This window comes from Abramis brama, assembly GCF_963993115.1.
Source record: "Abramis brama genome assembly, chromosome: 1".
NCBI lineage: Eukaryota > Metazoa > Chordata > Actinopteri > Cypriniformes > Leuciscidae > Abramis > Abramis brama.
In genome coordinates this window covers 30,833,209-30,847,203 of record NC_139963.1, presented here as the reverse complement: position 1 = coordinate 30,847,203, position 13,995 = coordinate 30,833,209, and the positions used below count along the sequence as shown (strand labels likewise).

Genomic DNA, 13,995 nt, shown 5'->3' with positions numbered 1-13,995 from the left:
GTGGGACTACACAAACATTCCTCCAGGGTTAGTGACATCACCAACCCTAAAATGTATATGAACCCCTCCCCCTGGACATGATTTATAGATTATCAAGACAGAATAATGCTAATCAATGACTGGAAGATAACTACACATAAGCTACATAAATTCATCAACTAACCATTCAGAAATGTCCTGTTGCATTCTACATGTTGTCACTTCGTCCTGTTACTTTATCCTCTACAGTAAAAGACCTGGGTGTTATACTAGACTGCAACCTGTCTTTTGAAAATCATATTTCATATGTTACAAGAACAGCCTTTTTCCACCTTAGAAACATTGCTAAGCTACGTAACATGCTATCAGTTTCTGATGCAGAAAAGTTAGTTCATGCATTCATGACCTCGAGACTAGATTACTGTAATGCTTTATTAGCCGGTTGTCCTGCATCCTCAATAAACAAGCTACAGTTAGTCCAAAATGCTGCCGCTAGAGTTCTTACTAGATCAAGAAAATATGATCATATAACACTAATTTTATCATCACTACATTGGTTACCTATAAAGTTCCGTATTTATTACAAGGTATTGCTACTGACTTATAAAGCCCTAAACGGCTTAGCTCCAGTCTATTTAACGGATCTTCTATCGCCCTATAATCCATCGTGCTCTTTAAGATCACTAAATTCAAGGCTTTTGGTCATACCTAGGATATCTAGGTCCACCAAAGGAGGGAGAGCATTTTCACATTTAGCTCCAAAACTCTGGAATAGTCTTCCTGATACTGTTCGTTGCTCAGACTCGCTCTCCCAGTTTAAAACTAGATTAAAGACGCATCTCTTCAGCCAGGCATTCATATAATACTTTTAATCTTACAGTTAAATCCGACCTCTAGTTCATAAACGCCAGAGGAGAACTGGCCCCCGACTGAGCCTGGGTTCTCCCAAGGTTTTTTTTTTCTCCATTAGGTCACCTGATGGAGTTTTTCAGTTCCTTGCCACTGTTGCCTTTGGCTTGCTCAGTTGGGGATATTTGGGGATATTTAATTTAATTAATCAATCAACAATACTATTGATCAGCATTACCAAACGTGGACGTTTTCCACTAGAAACAAACATTGATGTATTATTTTAATTTAATACTGTGAAGCTGCTTTGATACAATCTGTATTGTGAAAAGCGCTATATAAATAAACTTGACTTGACTTGACTTGACTTGACTTGACTTGACTTGACTTGACTTGACTTGACTTCTTCTCGAGTCTCGTCTCCATCTTTGTCTGAATCCGGTTTGAACATAAAAGGCTAAAGGTTTTTGAAATTTTCAGTGCATGTCTGTGTGAATGCAAGCTGTTGAAGCTCCGCCCTCTGTGCCAGGAGCAGCAGCTCATTTGCATTTAAAGGAACAGACAAAACGGTGCGTTTTTGCTCACCCTCAAAAATTGACAACTTTAAGATGCTATATAAAAATATCTGTGGGGTATTTTGAGCTAAAACTTCACATACACACTCTGGGGACATCAAAGACTTATTTTACATCTTGTGAAAAGGGCATTATACCACCCCTTTAAATGCTAAGCAGGCAAGCAACAGAGACCAATCAGTTTGTGATGTGATTACAGATTGAATGAAGGACCTATCAGTCTGCACCATCTAGAGTTTCATGACTGAATTAGATATGTATTCATTTAGTAACATTAAATACATTTACTTTTTATTTTGAAAAAAAGTGATGTTTTTTTCAGCAAGGATGCATTACATTGATTAAAAGTGAAAGTAATAACATTTATAATGTTACAAAATATTTATATTTCAAATAAATGCTGTTCTTTTGAGCTTTATAATTATCAAAAAATCTTGAAAAATGTTTTAACACGGTTTCCACCAAAATATTAACCAGCACAACTGTTTTAAACGTTGATGTTTCTTGAGCATCACATCAGCATGTTAGAATGATTTCTGAAGGATCATGTGACAGTAAAGACTGGAGTAATAATACTGAAAATTGTAACAATATTTGACAATATTACTGTTTTATTGTATTTTTGATCAAATTAATGCAGCCTTGGTGAGCATAAGAGACTTCTTCTCAAGAACATTTTTTTGTAACTTGCAGACTGCAGACTTTAGAAACCTTTTAGTGTAGTTGTTCTTTCTGATTTTATACATGTTAATTTAGGAATGAAGACTGAGACATAATTTAATAATCCACAGCATGTACTTCTCAGGAATTGTTTAAAGATCTGGAAAAGCATTTATGATATAATGACAGCAAAATGAAATGAAATTTAATTAAAATTGGCAATGATAGTTACTTAAAATATATACAGAAAAAGTATGTTATCCATTGACAAGTATTATTTTAATTGGCACAAGGGAGAGCTACATAACATTATCTGTAAATCAGCCATGTACACCTTTTTCGTTTTAGCTTTGTAATCAAGTATCAATTTGAAATGCATGCCCGCAAACACATCTGACAACTAAAAATGTCTTCTTCTCTGTTCCTTTCCATTCTTTTTCTGTCTTTCTTAGGTCACCGTGTTGGACTGACTCGCTCTGATAGGTTTGACCCGAGAGCATTTTGTGACCTCTGGTGCACCGCGTCTCGATTCCTCTTGCGTCACATCGTCCCAGTCATTCCTCCTGAAAACTGGTGGTTTGGAGTGAGCTCAGGTCCCCGTGAAGTGTCAAACCACTCCGCTGCTGCTACATAACATCCCTGTCAAACAGTGCTGGAATATACTGCCTTACACACTTTCGTTCCAAGAAAACATTGGGATTGTATCCAGAGAGTTACATAACACCAAAACATAAAGCGGCACACCTGTGAGCCGCACACTGTGATCGGATGGCGTCATAACCACTCACACGCACCCTGAATCACCAATCATTAACCTGTCTCTGTCTTACTGCCACAATAGTAAGCGCCAACACGGACAATCGCAGACAATCGCAGACAATCGCAGACAAAGCTCTCCTAGTTGGATTACCAAAAGTAGATCATGATGGGAAAGTAGACATCCGGCATCACGGATAGCCTGCACAGAGGTCTGGGACTCGGTATTGTATCTGAGCGTGCCATGTCTGGAAACGGCAACCCTTGCCCCAGCCCTTTAGGGGGCTTCCCTATGCCGCACTACCCTTACTTCTTTCCTCATATGCTAGGAGGACTCTCCCCTCCATCACTTCCAGGACTTCCTGTCAGTGGATATAGCACTCCATCTCCTGCAAGTAAGTATCCCTCGTTTCCGGTGTGAAACATCTGCGACTTGCTATTAGAAAAATGCATTTAGGTGTGTCACACTTAAACAACAGTGCATGATGGTCTGAGAAAGTGTTTTCTGTAGTATGCTATTGTGAAATGTACAAGAAGTACATAATAAAAAAATAACCGGTACCTGAGGCTAATCAATCAGGACTTACAGTTGCAGCATAGCTAAACCTTAAAGGAACAGTTCACCAAAAAATGAAAATGATGTCATTTCTATCTATCTATCTATCTATCTATCTATCTATCTATCTATCTATCTATCTATCTATCTATCTATCTATCTATCTATCTAAAAAATTGTGTTGAGAGCTTGCGTTTATTTTCATTCCACTGACTTGCATCTTGCATTCTGTGTAAATGGTCCCTTATAATAAGCAAATAACAAGCTAATTTTATATCTCAAAATATCATAGTTATCAATTGAATGTGTCCTTGCTGAATAGAAGTATATATGTGTATATATATGTGTGTGTGTGTGTGTGTGTGTGTACTTGTTTTCATGACAACTGAGGACATTTTTATGATAACACACCTGCAAATGAGGACACTCAGGAAAATACGTGATTTATGAGGACATTTTGGGGGTCCTCATTTTTCAAATGGCTTTAAAAACATACTAAGCAGTGTTTTTTTTTAAATGTAAAAATGCAGAATGTTTCCTGTGATGGGTAGGTTTAGGGATAGGGGCAGTGTAAGGGGATAGAATATACAGTTTGTACAGTATAAAAACCATTACGCCTATGGAATGTCCTCACAAATCACATAAACATGGCTGTGTGTGTGTGTGTGTGTGTGTGTGTGTATATATATATATATATATGAAGAGTTCAGATGCAAAAGCCTCTATGTGCCATCTGAAATTTTCTTCTAGAATGATCATTTTTATCAAGCTCGTATATTTAAGTTCAGTAATTTCACTTAAATGGGAATAAAAAAATAAAAATAAAAATAAATATATATATATATACATCTAATATATATTTTTATTTTATTTTTATTTTTTTAAATCTTTAAATCTTACAGGCTCCAAACGTTTTAACGATAGTGTGACAGATAAGTCGGTCATATGACTTGTGTGCTACTGTTTATTCCAGGACTTCTGAAAGCATACGATAGCTTTTTGAGACAATAGTTAGTCATTGAAATCATATGACTGTGCTGCTCTCTATATGACTATTCTGTATGATTCAATTTAATTCACATTTATTTGTATAGCACTTTTCACAATACACATAATTTCAAAGCAGCTTTACAGAAAATGCAAGAGTCCACATCGCACAGTCGCTATGATTGGTCTTTTACAGATGTGCTCACTACAGTCTATTCTTGCAGATATGGTGGATGCTATTTCTGTGTGTACTTTAAAAATCACCCACTGACCATATTAAGCCTCAGGAGACCTTGGATTAAATACTGTTGAAGCCCAACTTGAATTTTCCAACAACCACTATGGGACCATTTTAAAATCTTTGAAGAGAGTCTAGCTTTGCTATTTGCTTTGCAATTTGGCTCTTTAAATCTTTTGAACATCTACTTCAGCATAGCTTGCATATGCATAAATGTATGAAATACACTTTAGATCCATATGTTAGAGTGACTGACTATTTAAAATCTCTCTGAAGTTTTGGTTAATTTTTGATTGTGATCTGACAGATGTTTTTATGCTCAGCTTTATTCTCTGTTCCACTAACATGCATTGAATTTGATTACAGCCGTACATGATCCTGATGTATCATAAGGTCTTAATGTGTCAGATCTCATTGGTTGTTTGGCCTGTTCTGCACTTTGAGGTGCAAAAACCACCGGAATGTCTTTGGGCAAGCCGTGCTGCCCACAGCGCCTGGGGTTCTGAGCGTCCTTATGTGAACTACAACTGTGTGTGTTAGCTTAGAGCTTGCGAGTACTTGATTGTTTACTGAATGAACCATGAAAAAGTCTACTTTCCTTAGATTCTTTAATATAAACAATAGTAGGGCTGTTCAGTACATCTCAACAATCATCTTAATATCTTTCATTGTTTTTGACAATATTTAATATATTTCTTTGATATTTATTAATTTGCTCTAATGTAGGTTAAAAGGAAGAACCATCATCAAGTATAAGTATGTAAATGTAAACATTGTTGCTTTGTGGCGCTTTCAAAACATTTGAGTATCCCAACCAGCCCAAAGTAATTCTGGCTCAACCAATGGTGTGAATTTGGGGCGGGACTATCTGTTTGAACTGATGGGACACGCCTAAACTTTTTTGAGAATAGATTTGGTTAATGATGCAAATCACAATTTTTATTTCATTTTAATTGATTCGTAAAAAATGACCGTTTGAACTGATTCACGGAAATGAACCTAACTTTTATGCCATTTTTGTGCTAACTCTACTAAAGAAAATAGCAATTTTATTTTTAATGACGCGAATCACTGAGTCAACGTTTTTAATTGATTCATTTTGAAAATGACAGTTTGAACTGTTTCGTGGAAACGAACCGAACTCTTACACCAATTTTTGCTGCTACTGTCAAAGAAAACGGTCATTTTAAGTAATGACGGCAATCACTGTATGAGAGTTTTTATTTGATTCATTAAAACTGACTGTTTGAACTGATTCATGGAAATGATTCAAACTCTTATGCCGTTCTTTCTACTGATGTGTAAATCAGAGATGCTATTAAAACATGTTGTAAGACAAGTTTGTATCACAAAAAATAGTCTGTAGGAAAATTTACTAGCCAAATAAAAAGTACATTTAAATCACAATATGTATTAATATAATATTATATAATATATTACAATTACAAGGCCATAATGAGTAAATTATACAGCAGGATGATTTCTAGTTTCCCTTGTCTTCAATCGTAGCCTTTCAATCATCCCTGCCAAGAGAAAGAGTTGTCGTGTGGTTCAGTGATCTGTGGAGATGTCCACTTTGCACACTTGTAATGACAGTACATAATGTTTTGACTCGGTGGGTGGGAGCACATCTTGAGTCAGCTACTGATGCAGTGGCTGCCGCCAACCACCGTCGGCAGGGAGGATTTGGCAGTCAGTCAGCGGCTGCTCCCTCCTGGGCCTGGAGCTACTGTACTAATGTGCCTCTCTGCATAGTGCTATGTGACGAACAACCCTCTGACGCTCATGGGGGCTAATTATTACACACCCCATGCTGACTTGCGGAAAGGCTCTGCACGCTGTCAGGCGAGAAAAGGTGCACATCAAAAATGTAGCACCCCATGTGAGAAAAGGGAGTTGGGGGTGTTGTGGGAACGTTATTATTTTGCTTACAGAGGATGATGCAAAAGTTTGCATGGAATTTCCTCTGGTAAGCCTATTAGTCAAGGAGACTGTATCACCGTGAAACCCAAATAAGTTTGTTGGTTTGGCTTTGGGAGCTGTGTTTGCATGAGGTCCAAATGAGAGAACACGGATCGATGGGGTGCGGAGTATTTATTTATCATCTTCCGCAGGAGTTGGGCTATGGAATATTGATGGATATGGTGGTGCCTGTTATTGTTGAGTTCTCCTAACTTGACTTAAACAGCCGCTTGAAGGAATCCCCAGAGTGCTTCTTGTCACTTGCTGTGCTGTAATGATGTGTCAACTGCCAGGCACAGAATTCAAGCAGCTGGAAGGTATGGTGATTAGATTTGGGCTCAATGGAGTTATGCAGAACTAGCAGACTTCTACCTCCGATTTGGGCATCTTAGTTAGCATGATATGTGAGTGTTTCAGTGTGGTTTCTAGAAAGGAAGTTGGACCCCTGTCCTCCTGATGAAGATTGAAAGTGATTCTAACTCTGATGCTCATGCATGTACAAGGTTTTATAAGTCTCGGCACTTCATTCATGAATTATTCAGCTATCATCATAGAGGCTTTGTATAAAAAAAAAAAAGCAAGTGACCAGATTTCACAAAGTGTCAGTGAAGTATGACATGAATGACTCAGCTCTTTTTGAACACCTCTGAGGTCTGCGAAGACTCATTCGGATTTCATTAGTGTCGCTAGCAAATGTAGTGTATTTTGCAATTCGGCAAACTGCACTGAAAAAAGTGTGCTTCCAAAATGCACATGGGGTTTGACATGACATTTTCAGAAGTGCCCTGCAGTGTTAGATTGCTATACTTCATTTAAAGTACTATAACAAAATTTTCTGAATTATTTATGGGTAATAATTACCACATTAAATAAGAGACAGCATGCAATTTATTCATTTATTTAATTGATTTATAAATAACATTATTTATCTATTTATTAATAACAATTGTTATTTATGTTTATTTTTATAGTTTGTGCTCAGGTTCTCAGTCTCCACCAGTGTTAGCGCAGGCTAATGAAGTGTGTTACCCTGATCAGGCCTGTCAGGTGTTGTGTTCTTTTGGGTCTTCAAGACAATTTTCAACAAATCTGGGCTGCTGTATTTTTTTTGTATAGCCCTAATCCTTGATAGCTCCATTTCCTCAGATTCAAACTTCTGTTCTGTCACAAGCTCCCCCAAGCACCACTTGAGTTAAATATAGAACGCAGTGTAATGCCACAAAGTGGTTAGCATCAGCTACCAACAACCCCTGCCTGCTTCCCTCCAGGGTCTCTGCAGAAAGAAAAGCATAGAAATATTCAAAGCACGGCAACTGTGCTCAGTTCTGTTGGGAAATGAAGATGACTCTCCTTGGTTCGGTTTATTAATTTTTGATATGTTGTTGCTGCTGTGTCTCATTGGCTTTTCGTAAGCAACAGCAGAGCAACAATAGCAGAATGAGTTGGCTGATGCGACAGGAGTGTCTTTTTATACTAGTACATTTGCCTTGATGTTTAGGTGACCTTTAGCCTTGACGTGTAGCTGTGCTGTGTTGAATCATTTGCATGATTGAGATGCATGACAAAGCCAACAAAATGTTGAATCCCTCTCAGTGCTGAATGCACCCCATGTCTATACTTACATCTCAGTTTATTGTCACTTACAGCACTGTTAAGTCACCTTTATTTATGTAGCGCTTTGTACAATACAAATAGTTTCAAAGCAGCTTTACAGTGAAAACAGGAAAAGGATTTAATTATGCGAACAGAGGTCATTTCGGCTGGAAAGCAGCTCTAAAAATAAAAATAGCGTCATTGTTCAGCTGAAGTCAGTTGATACAGTTCCGTTGTGATGATCATCAATTATTAAAATAGTTAATTTTATCTATAAAGCAGCTCTGGAGAAAACAGTGATGTCATTGTCCGGCTCAGTTTTGTTCTCATTTAACAGCGTCAGTACAGTCAGATCAATCATATTGCTGAATATTAAGTGTCCCCAACTAAGTAAGCCAGAGGTGACAGTGGCAAGAAACCCAAACTCAGAGGTGACAGAATGGAGAAAAAAACTTGGGAGAAACCAGGCTCAGTCTCTTCTGGCGAACGAATGAACACAGTGTGATTATGATTCAGGCTGCATCACAAGTCAGAAGTCAGATTTTGGATTGATGGCATTTAAAATAATTCATCCAGTTCCTTCTGCTTGAAAATCGGATTTGTCACGCCGGTACGGAGCCGAAGCTGCCCATAGAGGACTTTTCTGGTTCTTGTGGTATTTGCTGAGGATCTGTACCGATGGCTGTCGATTGTTCTTGCCGACACGGTCTCTGCTGACATTCAGGGCTGCGTTGTGGGTGTGTCTATAGGTTCAGGTCCGGATCCGGCTGACTACAGTAACTTCGGGATAAGGATGAAACAGACAAACTAATATTAGCATAAATGCCATTCTTCTTATGTAACAAATACATCGGGTGTTGTGTTGTGTACAAATAGGGAGTACTTCATTCATTGTCACTTTAATTAACAAAATTATTATTGTTTAATTACCTCATAAAAATAGTTAGATAATGTTTTTTATGATTTGTTAACAACTTATTAACCATATAAGTAATGTACAGTTTTTTTTAAACCAGAAGTATGGGTTGTTAATATGGTTATTAGGATTAAATAATTCTCACTTTAGATTAGGTCACAAAGCATTGGAAAATGTCATTAAAGGTAGGGTAGGCAATTTCAGAGAGGCTAGCAATAGCAAGCTAGCTTTGAAAGCATACGATCTAACTATAAATGATAACTATACACTAATAGTTTGCAAATGATTTATTTCTGTATACTTATAAAGTGTTACTTTAGATTTTAACTTATAGCAATATTATAGGAATAGCAATAAATTGTCAAAGATCTCCTAAAGAGCGCTGTCCCTTTAAAGGGAGACTTCACCCATTTGCATTAAGCTTTGTATTGTTAGAAACCCAGTCATATATTATAATAAATGTGGATTTTTCATTCATTTTTCCCTGAGATGGGAGAAATAAGGATTTAAGTGTTTTACTTCCTGCTTATTATGACGTAAAAATCATCATTTTGCGTCATAATAAGCAGGAAGTCACATTTCATTGAAAAGTGTAGAGACTACAAACACTAGCTCCTCATTATTCCAGGGGGCGGGGCCCGCTCACGCTACAGGCCTATTACAGATCAGTGGGTGGGACTTCACTTTCTGAAACTAAAAGCAATATCCTCCATCTTGTTTGAAGCTAAGCTAACAGGCGCTGTGGAGACAGATGTAAAGTTATGACAATAGCGGAGGAGAGTGCTCAATATGATATAGAAGAAGAGGATTTCGGAAGTCTGATGCTTGAATCAGGTGTTTGTGGCTACCTTTACAAGCCGCATTATAGCGAAGAGCAGCCGAGGCAGAAGACCTGCCTGCCGCGGACGAGGAGCCCGGACTGGCTCGAGTTAGGGCGGACTGGTGGCGCCGGTGATCTCACTATGCAACTACGAACCGCTACGAACACAGAGATAGAGTCCGTCTGCGGCAAAGAATTTCAACAATGACAATTTCTCCTGGACGAAATCTCTGAATCAGACGAGGACACGGACGTTTGTGTTGTGAACCATCCTAGTTTCGCACCGCATCTGACTGAACATCCCGGTAACGTTACAATGCAATAATTCACCACTTCGAAAGAAATACAAATGAGGAGTAATTCACTAATGAGTTCGCCAACTAACTAACGTTAGACATTTTGTGTGAAATGAATTTCAAGCTCCGGTGGTAGCTAGCCTTATGGACGGATGAGTGGATTAGTGGGAGTGGCTTGCGCAGCTGTGCAATGTGGTGCATTGTGGGAGTTGTTGTCTTTCATACAAATGCGTCCTGAAGTTACTTTCTTTCTTTCCGCGGTCAAGAAGGCACCAAATTCAAAATTTATTTTACATTTCGACTACATATATGACCCACTTTCAATAAAGATCAATGTTCCCATGGGTGAAATGCTCCTTTAAGAGCGCATTAGCGCGAGTTTATTTCTTAGTTCCGTTGAGCTCATTGGGTTTGTATCCTGAAGAAAAGTACAACACCCTTCATTAATGTTAATTTGAGGTGCACAGTGAACTGTTTCAGACTACTTACACCAACTCATTTATATTGACTAAACTAATAATTCTAATCAATTGGTTTTAATTTGCTACGCTCTATTTTTTTCAAGGACTATCTAACTAGCATCCCAGAGGTCCCTCCTCTATTATAACGAGCACTTATTTTTGTAATTCAAACTGAATATTTATCCATCTTTTTATACATTATGTTTTGATGCCTAAATTCACTTACTAACTATTCATTTTAGTGTTTTAACTTTCTTTTTTGCAAGAGTATTATGTCCATTATACAGAATATTCCCACATGAACTTTGACCTTGTTACCAAACATATCCAAAACCTGAAGTACACTTCTGGCACTGCGTTTGACACATCTCTCTGGTGCTCGTCAGACTGGTGGTTTGCAGTCCGTGGCCGATACAAGAGCCGCCTGTCCTACACTAGCTGCCTGGAAGACATTTTGATAGATGTCATGCTACAGTCGTTGACTCACAGTTGCTTGTGTGAGGAGATGGGCCTGTCAGAGGGTCCCTGGTTCCGCTCTGGCTCCTAGAAGTGTGAAAATGCTGCCTGTCTGCCCTGGCAGGGGCTGCCCATGTCGTTTAGCTTTCGGATGTCATCAGGATTCCTCTGAATGAGGAGCAGACCACCATTGTTTGTCAGACCTGCTGTTTCTACTCCTCTTCACAGTGGATAATTTCTCCGTGCTGGCCGTGTGGATGATGGATCTGCATCTGGCAGCCTCAGCCTGGGACGCGCCTGGGCTGGGCGTTCAGCCTGCGGGCCTGTCAGGGTGATATTTATGTCTTCTAACCTTCCAACCAGGGCCACCATGTCACTAGTTCATTCATATGTAGGTTAGGATGTTTAATCACATTTCAGTTGCGATTGAACTGTGAGATAATGTTGAAACTATTGAAATAATGAGTCTCAAGCAGTAATTTGCTTTAATTTTGATAAATTGCTCATCTTGCAAATGCAAAATGGAAGTATGAACCAGACCAAGCATTTTAAGTTGGTCTACAGTGGTCAGTGCTGGGGTTAGCACATGTCCAGACACATCGAACTGTGGTGCTCATGTGAAAAATGCCGGTTCAAACTTTTAACATCAATAAAATGGCAAAGAGTTAATCTACAGTCTGTTTTAGGTGGAAAAAATGTTGTCAAATGCATCTATTTTTCAGATGCCTGGATGAGGAATTGGCAGAGCGAGTACCTTTGATGCCGGGAGAATTGTCACTGCTCATTTCCGTGTGTCTAACATGGCTGCCCTTCTCTGGATGCCTGGAGCAATGGAGCGAGCTCATGACAATCTCACTGTCACACTTCGCTCATGTCTGAGACGAGCATGGCTGTTGTTGTTGTTGTTTTGAGCAGTCTGATTCGATACAATGTTGTTTACTTCCACCTCACTTTAACGCTCATCGTATTCATTTCACAGCCCATCTCTGATCTGCAGTCATCAGTTTGACCCAGTCAGTAGTTTTATAAACACAGGTTGTTATATAACTTCTAAAATTCTTAAAGTATTTAAATGAGCGTCATCATATTTATCCCAGTAGTTTCTTGTGCTATTTCATCATGTGTTAGTGGTTGAAGTGGTTAACTATTCTGTTTGTTACATACGGTAAGGGTTGTCATAACTCTTAAAGGGATGTTTTACCCAAAAATGAAAATTCTTTGTCGCTCCAAACCTGTATGACTTTATTATTTTCAGTGGAAAACAAATAAAGACTATTTAAAAACACCTTTCAAAACTACAGTTCATTGTGACCGTGTTTGTCAAGCCCCATAAAGGATAAAAACACCAGAAAAGCACCAAAAAAGTCCTTATGACAGACCAAAACGTGTTTTTAAATGTGTTTTTTTTTAAGAAATCTATTGTGCTCACCACAAAAATACAGTAAAAACAGTAAAATTATGAAATATTACAATTACAAATAATTGTTTTCTATTTTGTTACGTTTTAAAATGTAGTGTATCCTGTCACATCAAAGCTGAATTTTCAGCATCATTGTCTTCAGAGTCTCATGATCCTTCAGAAATCATTCTAATATGATGATTTGCTGCTCAAGAAACTTTTCTTATTATTAATGTTGAAAACAGCCGTGTTGCTTAATATTTTTGTTTCAGGATTCTTTGATGAATAGAAAGTTCAGCATTTATTTGAAGCAGAAATCATTTTTAACATTATAAGTGTCTTTGCTGTCACTTTTGATAAATGAAATGCATCCTTGCTAATAAAAGTATTAGTAATTTCCTTAAATTCTTTATTTTTTTATTTTAACATCTTTCAGACTTTTGAACAGTAGTGCATAGTGTGTAAGTTAAGCAAATAATAAGAAAGTTTTATGTTTGGTAAAGTATTTCTTGGCTACGAAGCTAATATTACTAGGGCTTGATTTTATTTCTCTGTTTTGTTTTGGTAATTTTTTATTGACAGTGAGCTATAGAAAAGACTGTATATGTGTTGGGGGAAAAAAAAAAAGTGGGAACAATATTGGGAAATGACTTGGGCCTTGACCCTGCATCGTGTCTTAGCATGCATGTGAACCGTTGGGCCACAGCCCTGACTGCGCTCCTCCTTCTTGTCAACATGCCAATTTATCTTGAACCCATCAACCGCAAATGTTTGTCTTTACACGTCAGTCCACCACCAAGTTCTGAGTGCTGACAAGAACATAGTTTCCTTTAAGTCGGGTCTGTGTCATGGTGTCAACCACACACTCCCATTTCTACCCCTCGTGAAAAGGTGTTACAAGCTGACGAGAATGTGTCTTGGCATTTTTTTCAGCACTGGTAATCATCAGACAGTGGGTCTGTATTGCAGTGCATCCTCTGGCCGGTCAGCATTGCCATCTAATGAGTCACTGACCCAGACCAACAGGCATATTCTGCTCGCGTGCAGCGCATCTCATGTTGGCTCAGGCGGCATCAACTGATCCCAGTGTCCACACAATGTGCAGCGGGGGGCAACCAGACAGGGTGGCGACCGTACAGCCTGCAGGCATCTTAAATCACCCTGGGTCAGGCGGCCTCTCGGAGAAGAATCTCTCCTTTGGGTCTTGAATTTCTTGCTTTTCTCTCTGTCTCTCGCTCATGTGCTGCATCTTCATGGCTAAACGACAGCACCCTTTCTGACTATCAGAAACTCAAGAGTTTATTTGTATTGGATGTTTTTTTTCTGGGTTTTTGTGTGTGTGTGTGTGTGTGTGTGTGTGTGTGTGTGTGTGTGTGTGTGTGTGTGTTGGCAATTGGGTGTTTCTTCAAATATAGGGACCTTGTCCCAGGGGTTGATTTTTATTAAAACTTCAGCATTATATTTTTGTTATATGATGGTCACATTAGAACTT

At 38.5% G+C, this 13,995-nt stretch overlaps 1 protein-coding gene across 3 annotated transcripts in view; it reads left to right on the top strand.

Moving 5' to 3' along the window:
- rarab (retinoic acid receptor, alpha b) overlaps positions 1-13,995 on the top strand; it is a 129,720-nt gene that overhangs the window by 54,178 nt on the left and 61,547 nt on the right. For all 3 annotated transcript variants that reach the window (XM_084135663.1, XM_084135662.1, XM_084135664.1), the window contains exon 3: positions 2,516-3,214. In XM_084135663.1, coding sequence (XP_083991789.1) covers positions 3,064-3,214 — 151 coding nt within the window. In that variant the 5' untranslated portion in view covers positions 2,516-3,063. The remainder of the gene's footprint in view (positions 1-2,515; positions 3,215-13,995) is intronic.